At 26.0% G+C, this 18,192-nt stretch overlaps 1 protein-coding gene and 1 long non-coding RNA gene across 3 annotated transcripts; both read left to right on the plus strand.

Moving 5' to 3' along the window:
* Positions 1 to 68: 68 nt before the first annotated feature.
* LOC107161656 (uncharacterized) lies at positions 69 to 8,084 on the plus strand. 2 transcript variants are annotated; one of them, XM_089215809.1, is made up of 6 exons: positions 69 to 849; positions 1,010 to 1,186; positions 1,624 to 1,844; positions 4,361 to 4,591; positions 7,291 to 7,560; positions 7,948 to 8,084. In XM_089215809.1, the coding sequence occupies exons 3-5, from the start codon at positions 1,629 to 1,631 to the stop codon at positions 7,555 to 7,557; spliced, it is 714 nt and encodes a 237-aa protein (XP_089071935.1). In that variant the 5' UTR covers positions 69 to 849; positions 1,010 to 1,186; positions 1,624 to 1,628; the 3' UTR covers positions 7,558 to 7,560; positions 7,948 to 8,084. The 2 variants fall into 2 exon arrangements, with proteins under 2 accessions (XP_089071935.1, XP_015363637.1); XM_015508151.2 differs by lacking the exon at positions 1,010 to 1,186.
* A 3,949-nt stretch (positions 8,085 to 12,033) lies between these two features.
* Positions 12,034 to 17,982, plus strand: LOC107161661 (uncharacterized). The gene is made up of 5 exons (XR_001505953.2): positions 12,034 to 12,187; positions 12,304 to 12,425; positions 15,797 to 15,935; positions 16,932 to 17,371; positions 17,462 to 17,982. It is a non-coding gene; the product is annotated as an uncharacterized LOC107161661 (long non-coding RNA).
* The last annotated feature ends 210 nt before the right edge of the window (positions 17,983 to 18,192 follow it).

The following is an 18,192-nucleotide window of genomic DNA, read 5'->3' on the forward strand; positions in this document are numbered from 1 at the left end:
CTGTAGTCTGTAGATAACACGATTTAAGATAGTATGTATATATATATACTATCTTAAATCGTGGTAGATAATAATAGTATTTTGCATTTTGCTATGCTTATTGCTTAGTTACTTACAATAACTGCTGCGGGATCTATGGGTTATAGTTGCAAATTATTCAGTTAAAATATCCTAGACTGATAATGACAAACCGTCTTCACAGTAAAGTTCACTCAGAATCGTTTTTTGTGTACAATGATATATGTAATATCAATGAATTCAAATTTAATACTATCTATTTTAGCGACCCACTAGTAACCAATTGTACATCAGAGCGACAATTGGGACATCCACTTCCCTGATTTTTTTGATTTTCTACTGAAACTCTGGAATATGTAGATATTATCGCCATAAACATGAGAATTATAATAATATCAAAAAATTTATTTTTAAGAAACTGAATGAAGGCATTTATTAAATGTAATTTTGAAAATTAAGGTTGATAAAAATCAATATTTACTTACATATTACATGGTTACAAATTTACAATATACTATATTTGAAATATAATAAAGCTAAACTGCTATAATTAAGCTGAAATGCAGTATTCAAAATTTAGGAATAAAAATCAACTCCATGGATTTGTGTTAAATAATTTTTCACTTGAAATGCAGTGTTTAAATTGTTGGATTGAGGTTCTCTAATTATTAATAATTACCACTTCTAGCTCTGCACAAAGGCTACAGATTGAAATTATTTATTACTTAATGTTTTATTTAAGTATATCATGCAAATGTAAATACATTTTAAGTGAACTTTATATTGTGTGCATAAGTGCCATTGTAATACTTTGATAAATTTCACATTTACGTAAGTACCTACCAACTAATTAAACATAAATATATTATTAGTTCCTGCAATGTTTATGTTAGATAGAAAAATGACTACCTAACAACAATAAACATATTATTCAATATTGCATAATAAATAATAATAAAGGTATTTTTGACATTTTAATGGCATATTATAGCTCAAATGCTCAATGGACAATAATTTATAATATGCAGATATAGCAGTTGACGTAGACGTTAACTGTTGTCCAGTACTCTAGCTATTATTTCAATGATGGTCATATAGTCTGTAATCTGTTTTGTACATAATCCTCAATCCTCATAATATAAGTGTGCCAGTGTCAATAAATTCTGAGGTAATTACTGAACAACTAAGTTCCTAGGTATAATTATAATTAGATATAATTTAGACATATCTAAACTAAAATAATTCTTACTTATTAATTATGTAATGTACCTACCTAGGTGTCCATAATATAGATATAACTAAGTTTTGTATGATGTTAGATTATATGGTTTTTACAACAAATTTAATTTAAATATAACACATTGTAAAAAACTATATCGATAATATCAATGAAAAAAACCAGTTTGACATTATACAATCATTATTCATACATTGCCACATTGATGGTCATTGATGCTTAAATGCATTCAAGTATTAAACAAAATATTATATTAAATATAATGTATAAATAAATTTATAAATGTACTTAAATATATATATTTATATAATTTCATAGGAATCTATTGAAGATGATCAATAATTTTTTTTTCCAAAATTTTTTTTAAGTTAAAATGCCAGCAACCAAAAATCACTCAAAAGATAATTTATTGGAAACCGGAAAACCAAAATCTTTTACTTTAAATGTTAACCAATGCAGTACAACAGATTATAGGAAAGATAATGCCGAAGTAGCAGATATGGAAATGTGTGAATGTTCATCAGTTCCTCTGCGGTTAGAAGAAAATGTTTTATTGAGAAATGTGGCGGCCAATCGAGGAATGATACATGTAAGTGTTATTGTTATACAGTATATACTTTTATACTGTAATATTTTCTAGATTACGTTTAGGTACTAAATTATATTACAAAATTTCAGACCTGTAAAGTGTAAAGAATACTTTTAAAAAGTATTTGAGTAAATACTCAAGTATGTAAGATACTACTCAAATACTTAAATTGTATAGTACTTTTGGTTTTTAAAGTAGGTTCTAATCAACGTAGGTATTTTAGACACATATTAATTACATTTTAAAAACATAATGTTTTCAAAATTTAGTATTATGGCTAGAATTACCCATATTAAAACTTAATGTAAATAATTAATTTTTATTTATGTGATTACTTCACTGTAAACCTTAAAATTACACTTTCAACAAACAGACACATTGCACACATTTACAAACTACTCATCACTTACCAACTACTATTATATGTATACTACACATTACACATGTCATTAAATTAACAAATAAAACTTTGCAAGCTTATGTAGTGGAACAATCTATATTATTCCTGTTATCCCGCATAACCATTAAGGGATTAAGGCCTTAAGGGCAGACATAGTATCTGATATTATCACAGATCAACAGCTACCTATCTATAACCTAATACAAAAGAAAATATTATTGAATATCTATTTTTAGACACCTTCGAGATTCGGCTAACATAGAAATACAGAATATTAAATAAAACTATTATTCAATTATTATATAGTTGGCACTTGGGCGACTTGGCAATAATATTGTTCCAACCAAATATTTTGAATACAAATAAATTAATCGAAAAAAATTTCAAGTATTTAATACAAAAAAAGTATTTAAAATACCATTAAAAATACATTACGCTGAAAGTATTTAAAAAGTTATTTAATACCTAGGTACTAAAAAAGTATTTTAATAGGTACTTTTACTTAAATATACTTTATACAGGACTGCAAAAATACAATATTATTATACATAGAGTTAAACATATGTATGATATGTAAATGTAATATGTAAAACAAATATCATGCTATTAGGTTTTAATGGACGTAATATCTCCTAAATAATTAATAAAATAAAACTTTTAAAAATTCAGGCAAATCAATACACATTTTACGTTATCTAATGGCTAACGTATAGTTTTAGGTGATTGTTTCATGTATACCTAATACCTATGTTTTGTTTTAGGCTTCATACGAAACATCACGATGCAATGTCAATAAGTCATTTTGTCATATTGATCATGTTTTATTTAAATTGTCTCTTAATTATAAAATATGTACGAACTTCCTACAATTAGGTGATGTTGAAAGATCAGTCAGTCAGGATGACAATAGTTCTTTTTTTATGAGGAGGAATCCGCAACATCATCACTGCTGGTCATCAGATGTGGGGTGGTATGGCAGGGGTTATTTTTTTGTATATTTTATTTGTAGGTTTTAAGTTGGTAGGATTGTACATGTGTTTGTGTATGTGTGGTAAGGATATGTTGCTAAACATATCGGATGATCATCCATCCGGGAACGGCGGGAACTAACAATTACAGTCGGTACGTTACGTACGGTCAGTGCGTTTCCGTGTCTCATCAAACCACAGACTAAAAGTAGTACTTTTATACGTATATTAAGTAAAATGTCAAGTCTCCTACTCTTAAAAATTTGAATTCTAACAGTTATTCATAGTATAAAATATTAAATTTCGAAATCTTTCTAGATTAATAAAAAGCAATTTTTCAGCGCTCGTATATATGCAGGAACATTTAACAAATGTTTGGTTAAGTGCACCTCGAAAACATTTCTTTAACACATTTTAAAGATAAGCTGATGAAAAATCTTAGATCATATAGAATCTATATATAGATAGTATATGATCTAAGTGAAAAACGAATATTATTTGTTTGGGTATGCTAATACAGGTTGCTAAAATACCATTAATTACAAAAAATAAAATAGTTTTTATAATTCCCAATTGAATTTAATTTTATATCAATATTTTATATAGTGATTTGTGGCGCAGTGGCCATATAATAAATACCTATATCGCTACATCCCGGTATTAAAGTACCTATCCCGTCATGTACAATTGTCATACCCTTGGTCACTCAAATTTGAAATGTTCCTCAGTATTAATAATATTCAACGTTGAATGTTCAACCAAAACAATTTTAATTTGATTCAATTGATGGTACCTTGCTTTCTTACAATCATAAAATATAAACACTATTCCGGGCATTACAAAAAACAATGAAGTTTTAAAATTATCATTTTTAGTTTAAAAATATTCCCAAATAGATTAACCATTGTGAATCGTGAATGGCCAAAATCCTTATAATTTTCCCGTGAGGCCGTACCATATTGCGTATTGTGTTTATATTTAATACATTTTATACATTTGTAATACATAGTTCATATACCTAATTTAAAATATAAATTAGTAAATTACTGATTATTTTGATATTCACGTATAATCTTATCTTAATATAAAATATTACTGAAAAATAATTAATTATATGCTATATTATATGGATTTTACTGTACCTATAGCAATATACCGTGTGGTATAGCAAACAATCCACAATGCATTTGTCGTATTTAATTGGTATACCATTTGGTTGGCTGTTGTTTGGCACATTTCAATATTTTGTGTGCATCGTAATTTTGGGTGACAGTTTCTTAGACCCATGGTATTTTACGTGTGCTTGGATAGTGGAATTAATTTCTACGCTCCCCGTTATTATGATTATCACGATCATCAAATGTTTGTACGTTCAAGTGGTAAGTGTGTAACATTTATTTATGCATTCAAATTATCTCGGTATATCAAACATTATATTTGTTATGTCAAGGTTGTAAATATAAATATAGAATGAAATAATAAAAAGTTACGTGTTAATAATCAGTAGGCATATTATTATATGCATTATATTATGATAACTTTTTTTGATTTTTTTAACTATTTTCATTTACTCAAAGTAAATCTTTCTTGAGCAATTATTTTTTTTAAGTGTAGGTAATAATAGTATAATATACCTATATAAATATCAGATTGATAGTTATAAATTGAAAAAAAAATATGTTTTAAAAAATTATTTTGTTAGATTACCTATAGGTTATAGGTTATTATAACAGAGGTCCATTATTACTATTAACTAGGTACTTAAAAAAAATATATATATATACATACGGGGTGATCCATTTGAAGTAAGACTCTCATTATAAAAGTTACAATGTATATGTTACGGTTAAAGTACGAATACCGGTTAAACCTAGGATTTAGCGACTACTGTTGGTAAATGTCCGAAATTTGGACATTTACCAATTGATTTTGGTTAATCATAGGAAACACAAAATTATTTGGTTAAACCCCGAATGGCCGAATGATTTTTGTAGTTCGGACTACAGATGGAATTAGGTAAATCTTAGGATAAATAATCAGTGTTAGAAAAAGTCCAAAATGTTGTATTAATAATTATTATTGTTGAAGTATATTTAGGTACTACATAAATGACTAGTAGGTATATTAGATACATACATTTTTTATATTACTGCTGTAGTGCTGTATACCTATATTATTACAACAAATTTATATTATTATTACATATTACTGCAGTGTTAGTACATCATAGGTACTTAGTACATTAATTATTAGTATATTAATTTTATTAATTTTATTAATAAATTATTTATTTGTGCAGGCTTGGCTACTAGTAGTGGCATCTCGAGTTGCACAATAAAATTTTGAATGGGCACTTACACATCTATTAGTCATGCATTTATTCAAGCTATCACACCTTATTAATTTCGTGTCCACCAGTCATAGACAGTTGCAGTATTAAGTAGGAACAATTTTATTACATAGGTACCTACCTTTTTGGCTGGTTTATTGATTGTGCGATATTAAACTCAAATTAAAACTCCTGAAGTCAATACTTAAATAATAATAAACTATGAGTCAATCATAGTAAAATGTCACTTGCTACATAGTTTCAATTTTTACAGTAATATGTAAATTAATATAATAATAATAAAATAATATATTAACACTGCAGTAATATTATGTAATAACAATATAAATTTGTTATAATAATATAAATGCGAGTACCTAGTAACACACAGAATAAACTATTAATTTTTTTTGAATTGTACCCTGATATTCGAATAATATCAATTTTTTAAGCTATTAAATTTTATTAATGTTTAAAAAATAATTTTTTCTATCTTGAAATTGACTTATTGACAGATGATTTAAAGTTCAGATTTATCCATTTTGTATTTGTTTTTATAATATTAACAATATAGTATATCATGTGTCCACGTACCACACACTACAGTTTACATATTTAAGTTTGATACAACATACCTGGTATACCTACAAATAATAATGTAAATTTGGCTTACTTATGACACCACACCTGAGTTTTCAAACAAAATAACTTATGAAATTTTACATACAGAACATTGTAGAATTGTATACCTATTACCTATGTCCTATATACCTACTATAGATATTACTGATAGACTTAAAAAATATGAATACATGATTATTACAAGATGTATAAATTGAAACTTTAATTCACTTTCGGTAAATACATTTTTAAAATATAAAAAAATGCATTTGTCAGTCGCTTAAAAAAATATAAGTAATTTAAATTCAAAGGAGGGAAGTACAATTAAAAAAATTGTTTTGTTGCTTATGTCCTGTATTTTTTTTTAAATTCATATTTTTCAAAAATTTGTTTAATATATTAAGCCAATATTTATGCAGTAAAATAACTCAGAATAAAAATTCAGGGTCATGTGTTAAGCATATTCCATGTTACCTTTATGGGCTTAAAGTTTGACACTCTGTATAGTATGAAGTATGATTATCAATTTGAATACCTATATAGTATATATACATTTAAATTACCTAAATATTATATATATATAGTAAGAAATATAATTGTTAGGTAAGTAATAAATATTTTCAGATAAAGGTAATAGGTATTTTTTATTTTTAGGTTCAAAAAATAATTAATCCTTTGACTTTCAAGTTAAATATATTATCTAATTCAGTAATTATAAAGTGTTTTTTTTTTTTTTTTTGATAAGTTTGATAATACCTTCTTTGATAATAACATAGACCTTATACATATAAGGTCTATGGATAATAATGTTTTAGTTAGAGCATAGACACTACACATTAGATATACATAATCTTGATGAACAATTAATTAAAACTATCATTATGGTGATTAAAAGTAAACTTTTATGTTTTATTATTTATTACCTACTTACCAGATAAATAGGTAGTCATCATTTAAATAATTTTTTTTAAATTAGTTGGTAGGTTAGTACCTGTTCAATTTATTTATCATTAAAAATCCATTAGGTATTTTTTATATGTTTTTAGGAATTATTTTGATTTACAACAGTGGCAACACAAATACACCTAAGAAAAAAAAAATGTTAATTAAAATTGCATGTTCTTTTAGGAAATACTGGAACATTGTGAAAAAGTGACATGGATTGGTTTTACATTTTTACTTTTTCAAGGGTTGACCATTATAATACTTCTGCTTCCAGTTAGCAATTTATTTAAACACATGATTGGTGATTTTTCACGACCAATAAATTTTTTTATTTATTGGATGATGTTAGCTTTTCCACATATCATTATTTTATGCTTTGCAACATTTGGTTGTTGTTCAAAAGTACGTACAGTTAACACACAATCAGTTGGAAATGTCATTAATCATTGAATGGTAATTCGGATAATTTTTATTTATTTATACCTATAATGATACTCAATGCCTAGTTGATAATGTCTTAATGTCATCTAATTAATATTTTTGCCTTGGTAAATAAATTATTTTTATCACTAAGTATTCTGTTTCATCATTATAATATAATATAAAATCTAATAAAAAATAAACTTATTATTTGTAATTTGTATGACATTAATGTTAAGTTATACTTGTACCTATGCATAAGGACTACGGTTGTCGGTTATTATAATATTAATTTTGATATATAATTTAATTTTGGAATAAAAACAATGTTAATTCATAAGCGTATTTATAACACATACCTTATATTTTAAAATATATAGCTATATTTCTTTTGGTTATGTTTAGTTAATTTTTTTTCAGATGCTTAGATCGTTTTCACGACAATTTCGTTACACTATAAGCTGGAAAAAACATGAAACTATACAAACACATTTCGAAACAACTAACCAGCAGGTGGCAATAAATAATGATAATAATATTGAAATTGAACTACAGGAATTTAATTACCATCCAATATTTCGAACTAAATAATAGTAGTCTACAATTTAGTAGATTAGGCACCTCCTTAATATAATATAGGTAGGTACCTACATATTTTTTTTATCATAAAATATATAAATATAAGTGTATAAAAAGGTATTTTTTATGTAATAACATTTTGTAAAATGTAAATAAACTGAATATTTAGTAATAATTTGTCAATATTAATTACCTTTAGCCTTTAGGTACTATAGTGTTAAAGGCTACTTTGAGTATACGGTATACCTACATTACTAAATCGTTTTGGCTCTCACAACTACAAACCTATTAAAATATATTTCATGGGGTGTGTATCTTTAGCTCATAAAGCTTAATTATTCAGAAACTTCTGATTCCAATTTTACTTTATATATAAACCTACAAACCTATCTAGTACCTTAGTACCTACTTCAGAGTTAGAAAAAAAAGTAATTTGTATTTGTGCATTTGTAGCTAACAATTTATAGTAAAATAGGTTAGTATGGTCACTGGACACAATGTGAGTATGTAATATGAATCACTTTGTATGTAGGTCAAATATGTATGTATGATAGGCATTGATGATATTCTAATCGGAGCAATTTTGAACTATATCAATCGCCATCAAATCATTCAAATCATATATTCCTATTTCCTAAGTATAATAGGTAGGTACTAGGTAGTAAAATATAGGTACCTTATAATCTAATATTAATCATATCACACATATTATATACTTGTACCAGTAAAGTTGTACCTTTAGTCTTTATCTTATATATACGATATTATATTGTAGCCTGTAGGTACCTATATAGTGTTAATATAACGTTATACCCCACATGTATATTGTCGCGATTGGGCGATTTTTTTTAGAGGCAAACACTATTCTTGACTCTTAAAAAATATGGGAAGGTTGTAGAATTAAAAGTTATACCTTGCTAATTACTTTTTTTGTTACTAGTTAATTCAATTTATATTTTATATTTTAAAACTGACGTACAATGAAATAAATATAAATATAAAATTGCAAAATATACTACATAGTATGTACATTGTACACAATGACACAACCACACAATACATCATAAATTCATAAGTGATATATATATTATAAGTATTTGTGATTATAAACTTAAATTTATGACATAAAATTTCCAAATAAAAGAAAGAATTTTAATAAGATAAAAAAAACTTCTTAAGTGGAGCTAGAGCGCCAGTGGTCAAGTGGTTAACTATGACTTACATAATTAACAGTATGATACTATGATTCATAAATAGTGCTAAACAAAAATTGTGTGGCTCTATTTTATCCGATTATGTCATCCAGTGTCCAACCTGGTCCCACTCCAGAACCGCACATGTCTCCTTTTTGAGAAGAGGAGTAGTATTATTATTCATTATACATATAGTGATCTGTGATATTGTACATTATATTGTATATTTGTAGAAAAAAAATTTAAGATGGTTTGATTTTTGTATTTAAAACTTTTACACTTATCAACTTCAAAATGCATACATTATAATTTGTAATATAAATTTATATAAGTATTATAGGCAGGTATTGGGTAAACAGAATTTAGGTACTAATAATGTACAACGAGAAAATATAAGTTAGAAAATTAGATTTTTTAACAAATTTTAATGAAATTTTATGATCAATGATTAATCAAAAATTAAAAATAACTCATACCTATGTGATAGTGAAATATAAATTGAGTGGTTGGATATTATAAGTTTTTATTTTGGTTTATTCTTAGCGTAGGGGTTTATATTTTTCTCAAAATAACGACATTTTCTATACCTATATTATTAATTATTAACAAACGCTATTATTAACAATAATATTGGTACCATAATATTGTTATTATTGTTACTTTTTTTTTTTTTTTTTAATTTGCCTTTTATTAAAAAATAAAAATACATTGTTACTTTTTAGAAATATATTTCTAAGAATTTAATTCTGTAAAATGGCTTATTATTATTTATAAAAGAATTTTTCTGAAGTATACAGCGTACTTCGTTCAGAATACAGACTGATTGAAAAAATAAACTTGACTATTTACATGGACATAATTTATAAATATTTTTTACTTTTATAAGAAAGCCTAAATATAATTGATAGCAGTGCGTATTATTTATTTAAAATATTTATTATTTATCGCTATTTAAACTTCCATATAAATTTAATTTATTTTGATTATTTTTTATGGTACCTAATAGCTAATTTTAAAGTCACTATATTATTATAATCCTATCAAGCAACAATTTTACAAAAATAATTAAATTCTAATTATATTCTACAGATAGTTTTTAATATTTTCGTAATTTCCGTTGTTGTCTGACACTCTGACATGTTTGTTATGATTCAACTTTCAATCGTTAATCGTTTTTTGTTACGTTATTTGATATTAATTTTAATCGTTTAACGTTATTAAAACGTTTTGAAGCACTGGTTTTGACAAAATGATAATGGTTATACTTTTTGATCATAATTAAAAAATATTCCTATAATTGTGAATTGTGTATCATAAACAATGTCTATAAAAAAAATAGGTCTCACGATTTCAAAAATGTATTGCGCCACTCTGCCACCAAAGTTTGAACACGTCAATGGAACTATTATAACATATTAAAGCAGGTATTATATAGGTAATAATATATTATTAATATGTACAAAACAGAATCGAATGATAAAATATGAAATTAGCTATATAGCTCTACCTTTATTCTACATAAATATTGCATGATACCCAGACACCTTTAATATGATCTCTGTAGACTATAGTATTAAATAGATATAGATATTGTATTATGAAAATTAACGAAATTTGACCAATCTATGTTTACATATAACACGTAAATATATTATGGATACGAACAATATACATTGACACATCGGTAAAGATAACACGCGCTTGACAATAGTGAATAGGTACATAATATTTTAGTCAATAATAATAACAAATATTCAATAATATTATGCAATATTTTTTTAATGATTGTCACTGCGTAGAAAAATATAATATTAAAGTAAATATAAATACGTAACTATACCTATATATACCCTTATATATTAATTACCACAAATTGGGAGAAGGGTTTGTGACCAAGGGGGACTTTAATTTGTAACCGGCAATAGTGCAATTCAAAAATAGAACAATAACTAATAATATTATCTTCATTTACCTAATACAGTTTTTAAAATATAACTTTTTTGTTTTTATTAGATAAGTACCTACTAATACATATTTTTGAATTTCGTTTATGTGAAACTTAATAATAAATTATAAGTAAGTGATATAATTATATACAATTTAATAGAGCATATAGGTATAAAACGCGTTCAAAAGTTATGGTCTAGGGTCTGGGGAAAATTAATGCATCATATGGGGGACCTTCACATTCATGGTTATATAATTAAAATAATACTCATATTGAATATATATATTATATCCACGTCTTTTTCTTTTTATATACATTTTGTGCGGGTGATTACAACTGCAGACTTCTGCAGTTCCACCGACAAAAATTCTACAGCTTGAGCATATTGCGTATAATCGTCTTTTTATTTATATATCATAATATACAATGATCAATATGGCGTTATATTATAATTCATGTATAAGCAAATAAGCAAAAATACCGTGTCATGGAATAAATTAGCGGCGGCTTTGCGAACTGTGCTCAAGCCGCTCAAGGTACCCCACCAGCCACCACAGTACCACACCCATTAGGTTTAGAAATCGACAAGCAAAAACCATTTCGTGCGCAGCCGCTAAAACACATAACATTATACCATATCTATATAGCTATAACACGAGAATTGAAACAGAACCGCAGCTGTAGCAGCCGTTTTTTTTATTGACGTCATCCTTCTACGTTCTTCTAGAACATTCTATAATACACTGGCCCCTCCATTTCGCGCACACTCACGAACACCTCCTCGTCACCCGCCCAACCTATGCGGCCCATAACCCACTGCTCGTTACCAAGGCATTCGCGACGTCCGTCGTCCACGTCATTTGCGGTCCACACTCAGAAGCCAGCGGTACTATGTTAGTCCGTTTTCCTGCTGATGCACAAAGAACAAATATGGCGGACGGTAAGCGTAATAAACGGAATATTATAATTTTATAGAATTACTTAGTGTATCTATTAACGACGTATTTTGTACATTTTATTCGTATTGAGCACACGCCTTATAAATTTTTCTTACAGAAATGGACGCCCATAATCCGAAAACTACATCCGTCCGTTTATCACTTGGTGCGAGTGCTAGTCACTGGCCTTGGAGCTTTTGCTTTGCCACGCCTGGTGGCTGAACAACGGACTTGATTTTCGTAAGTATAATTTTATTTATTAATATTATAAATTATAATAACTATACGAATATGAATAAAATATAAATTATATTTTAATAACATATTGGTTTGTCATTAATTATTTATCTGTCTTCATATTATAATTGATTTAACATATTAAAATTATTATGACATACGTGCTAAGTACTTTAATATATGTTATAATTAATTAGCTTTATTATTATTATAAATTACTGACAGAAGTGTTCCTAATATTTTTTTAGATTAAATTGCTAACCAAATCGTTTTAGTAGGTACAAAACTATTACCGTATACATCTTTGAATTTTGTTAAAAAATTCATGAGAGTTTATTGCGTGTTTGTATATCTTATGAGAATACTCCTAATTAATAATATTCTTTGTTATTTGTTTTACCCCTACCTTTTCTGAGTATTATTGATTATTAAACTTTCGAGTTTTTGCGTATCAACCGCAGTGCGCCAGCGCCGCACACAAAGGATCCGCCCCCCACCACTATTACACCAGTGTAGGTGATTTGGCAACGTTGCAGTCGGTTAAACGCTTACACCCCCTATCCTTCCGCCTCCTATCCCTCCCTCTTTCTTTTTCCTCTCCACCCGAGGTCGAACAGTTATCGTACTAATAATAATACATTCATACGTGGTATTCGGGTTTTTTACGTTTATTCAGGGCATATTAAAACGATCCTGTGAAATTTTACGTCTTAAAAGCAATTGAACTGATATTCACGATACGTTTGGAATATCGTGGTGATCTTTTTTATGGTGAAATCGGTCACACTCAATGCTTTATTAGAACATGACTTATCTGTTGTCTACGCCTACAATATTTAAACCACAACAACTATAATATGCTCGGTACTATTAACGCTGATACATCTAGTTTTATTTTATCTAATGAATTTAATTTTGTTTAACATAGGTACAAGGTTATAAGCTAATCAATTGAAAAAAACAAGGCCCTGACACTTAATGTAAAACACCATTATAACTCATAAAATAATTGTTATTTTTAATTTAACTTGTATTTTTTTTGATTTTATTTGCTTAATAGGTAGGTGTTCATATTATGAAAAAATATCTTCTTTTATCTGTTATGTGTAATTTTGACTTTGAGTCAGAATGTCTTGATTATTGTTCTATCAAATTTTAGTATTTGCTTTAGGTTTATTATTTTCCAAACAATAACTAAAGACTTCAATAAGAAGTTTTTTCAATTCTAAAAGAATTCAATAATACATTTATGTTTTAAAAATAATCAAATTTATTTAATTAGTACTTATTGTTTAGTATGCTATGTATATTCAACACTATTAGAAAACAATAAATTGAGGGGAATGTAAAAAATTCAAGGACTTTAATCACTCACCAAAGGGAGGGGGGGCTCAAAATTGAGACTCAAGAATTTATGTAGTTGTATTTATAATTGATAAAATTTAAATTAACATAATATGTTTTTATTAATATGTGAATCATTTTTTTTTTTATTCATTTGTTTTGCAATATCAACATATTTTAAATAGTTATATTGCTATAAATTTTCATCTGATACCATTTACAAAAGTAATATTATATTAAAGTAATATAACAAATAATAGTATATAACAAAAATGAATTGTGTATTTAAAAGAATATCATTATTACATTATTAATTCCAAGTTTCTTTTTTAACTTTTGAAAATCGTTCATTGATATTATATCTGTTGAGACCATAATGTACTCAATGAAGATGATTTAATAATTATTATTGATAGTGTATCATAATACTTATCTTAGAAAAATAAATAGTTTAATCCTAAGTGGTGGGGCTAATGCACTCATAGCCCATTCTTTAAACCCACCACTGATAAAATATCTTTAATTACTTAATTTGAGCTTTTTTCTTATTTTACTATGATTTCCCTAGCTCATAATAATAATTAGTTAGTGTTGCATTGTTATTTTATGAACAAATATTAATACTGAGCATGTATTAAAAAAATCTTAGACAGTAAATCAACATTACCTACATTAATACAACAAATTAAACATTATATGATTCAACATAATATACATAATAAAATCGTAAATGTCTTATACCCAAAATACAATAAGAAAATGACTTAAATTACCTATATTGCTTATTCATTCAAAAAATAATAAAATGATTTAAAAAATATTATTAATTTAAAAATTGAATGAATAGAAATAAACAGTAAATAATATATTATAGCTTACTCCTTGTTCTCTTAAAATGTTCTATGACATCATTCATAAATGAATAATTTGTTAATGCATCTAAAAGATAATAAGTTGAAAAATGGTCATTATAATTTGATGACATTTTTTTGTGATTTTGAAAGAAATACTGTTGTGTATGTAATTGGTACTTTTACCACTTTCATCATTATATTTTTTTTTCAAATCTACAGTTACTTTAAGTACACTAAATTAAAACGTTGAAGTGCTTCTAATTTAGATTAATGTTATAAATAGCTGAATAACCATTCCATACTATGTATTTATATTTATTAGTTAATATTTAAAAAAAGTTATTTTTGTTAAGTGATTAATTTCCTAAAAAAATGGTTACATCTTAAAAAATAATAAAAATCTTAAATTTGAGATAACAATATAAATTAAATAGGTATTTTATTTATTAGATATTTGTCCATGGTTCCTCTTTCTCATTTTATAATAATTCCCATTAATTTTGTATTTTATAATAATTGTCTTAGGAACACAATATTTTTACCCTATTATAAACTAGCCTAAAAGAACAACATATATTAAATGTTTTCATGACAAAACTAAAGACAATGTTTAATGAAATCAATTAATTATTTAAATTTTTAAACTATTTAAAGATTAATAACTGAATACATAGTTTGAAATTAATATAAAATTAATAAACTCAATAAATATCCTTGTATAATGGGAAATTCCTTTTGTTATCTACTTAATGTACTGCATACAATTAAATATATAGATGAACAATCTTAAGTTATTAAAAAGAATTTTACAAGTGACTATTTTATAGTTAATATATTATTAAACTAAAAATTGTACAATATTTGTAGGTAATAAAAATTATATAATCCAATTGAAATTGTATTGACCACTTGGGCACATAACACAAGTAAAAAAAGTCTCTTAGGTATCATAGTGACCATAGTTGTTAGGTAGACAAACATTCACAAACTTCTACCATAGTTAACATTTCATTAAAACGTAATTTTAATTTGATTTTTGTATAGAGTTACCAAAATGACTGAATCGTATATTTATATCACAAAAATTTCAGTTTTAGTTTTAATTGTTATTCTTTATATTTATAAAATTAATGTATAGGCAACTAAATATAATTAAGTTTAATTCTTTACTTTCAGTATGATAATTTCAAATGGTATTGAAACCACTTAAAACAGAAAGAAATATCAAAATAGATGTACCAACAATAGTGATCAAAGATCTAAAATGTTGATCATTTGACCATTAAAATGCCAGAAATATTACATGCACTGTAAGGTAATATTTTTAAACATTCAAAATGCATTATAATACCTATTTTCATACAATTATTTGAAAATGTTTTAAACAGCAGTGACAGACTTGAAAATTGATAAAAAACTGTGGTCTCAATTTCTCATTATTTTTTTTTCACTATTAACTCTTGAAAGATCACAAAACTTGATAAATATTCAACTTAAATTATAAGTAAAATATATGAAAAGTAATTTAGTTATATTTAAAATGAGATTAAATAAAATATCAAAAATCATAACTAATCATATTAACACATTCAAGACAGACCGTCATAATCTAAAAGTTACGTTTAAGACGAGTCACGGGTCTAGCGTGTTAAATTTACTATTGAATTTTAAAAATCAATATAAAATTATATACCCATACCATTTTTTTTATTTAACAATTCATCGATAGGGAATAGTGTATCGATTATTTACATGAGATAATTAGATTATTTGCTCCACGTGGAGCGTAACTAGAATTTAATTTGTAACGCCTATTGGCTGTTAATAATGGATGGATTTAAAAACTGCTCAACTCCGATTAGAAAAATAAGCAAAAATCTTCAGTCTATTGTATATAGTTGTATCAAGCGCCTCGCACGTGATTTGTTTCGAACGTGTTAAAGTTCTGGTTGATCCAATATTGCAAGGATAAGTTTACTAAAATATTCATAAATTTATGTCATATTATGAAGTGCTACATTTATAAAAAAATATATAAATTATTGCTTAGTGCCTTGTTAGAGATTAATTTTGGTATAGAAAAGTATAGAAATATTATTCCATATTTAATTCAGTAAATATAAAAATAGTTAATGATTTATAACAAGTTTCTTTACTTTAATAATTTTATATATAATTAATTTTTGGAATATAATTCACATCAATACAAACTTGTTATTGATTGATGTTTGATTAATGTTTTAATTTCAATTTTGCTTGAAAACAAACATAAATAAACTAGTTTATTAATTAGCTTATTTTTGTTACACAGGTGGAATTTGAGTATGTGCATACAGTTCATAATATGGCCATCTATGTTGTAAGTAAGGATCTTATGCTGGATTATAGGTAAGTACTAACGTTACTTTATTTGTATACAAATTTGGATTTTATAAGATACACTATTTTCAGTAAAGGTAGAGGAGTGGGTTTTCATTACACAATTATTTGACCAATTGGATTGGTATATAGTATTGTGAATCCAACATCACGTCATTATTATTATTCAACTGTCATTACACAAACGTTGGAAAACTTATTCTACAGTTAAACCCTGAGTTAGGTTGTTAATTCTAGGGTTTATTAGAAGGTTATTGTTTATTCATCGCCATAGTTATTAGCCATGACTTGACCAGTGTTGAAGATTATAACTACTTCAACGCTTAACTATTTATATGTTGACTAAATCTTCGCTTGTCAAGAGTTTCTAAGGTATTCTTATCAACGAACAACTTAGTTTTAATGAAGCAACATTATAAAATAATTTTATTTTTAGTTCTATGTACATCTAATGTGTTCTAGATTTTCATATATTAGAAGTTGGAGTTTATATATCTAATGGATGGTCTTTAAGATGAAGTGTTAAAAGTTGGAAATGTGTTATAACATTTATACACAGCTGGATATTTTTATATCTATTACTTTGTGTTAGCAAAGAGGTTGGTGGAGTGACTGATGACAACCCCTAATCAACCCCATCTATGTTGCTGTAGACTCAGACATGAAGTTAACTAGTGAAATACAAATTACACTACAAACTATGATTTTGGTTTTTTAGTCTAGAGCTCTATGGGCTTGAAGTTGTCAATTTTTTTTATGTAACATTTTATTTTCAACTCAATTTTAAATCTGTTTGCCTAGTGTTAATCTAACATCAGTGCCTTCGATTTCTTTTCAAACCCTAAATGTATTTGTTTTGAAAATAATAGAAAATAATTTGTAAGCTAACATTACTAGAAAGTAATTAATAAATACACAACTATTGGACTTATTACTATATTATGTATCAATAAATCTATTATGTTGTCAAAAGACATATTTAATATGCTATCTTAGTTCTGTTATCTACCTATCTTAAATTCTAAAACAAATAATATATACCTAATATATTTACGCTATTATCATTGTTGAAATACATGTACTAATAGAATTTAAAATTTATTGATATGAGGAGTTGTATTTGTAAACTTTGTATTATCTTAATACGCATCTATATTTTTTTTACATTAAAATAATCAATTGTTTTATATAAA

The sequence above is a fragment of the Diuraphis noxia genome, unplaced genomic scaffold (assembly GCF_037042655.1).
Source record: "Diuraphis noxia isolate RWA-SAM2 unplaced genomic scaffold, SU_Dnox_SAM2 contig0001, whole genome shotgun sequence".
Classification (NCBI taxonomy): Eukaryota; Metazoa; Arthropoda; class Insecta; order Hemiptera; family Aphididae; genus Diuraphis; species Diuraphis noxia.

What these genes read in the sequence shown, in the direction of transcription:
- LOC107161656 (XM_089215809.1), top strand. Translation starts at nt 1,629, where the DNA reads ATGCCAGCAACCAAAAATCACTCAAAAGATAATTTATTGGAAACCGGA. An exon ending in CCAATCGAGGAATGATACAT is followed by an intron (nt 1,845 to 4,360) that starts GTAAGTGTTATT and finishes CTGTACCTATAG; the next exon opens with CAATATACCGTGTGGTATAG. An exon ending in AATGTTTGTACGTTCAAGTG is followed by an intron (nt 4,592 to 7,290) that starts GTAAGTGTGTAA and finishes ATGTTCTTTTAG; the next exon opens with GAAATACTGGAACATTGTGA.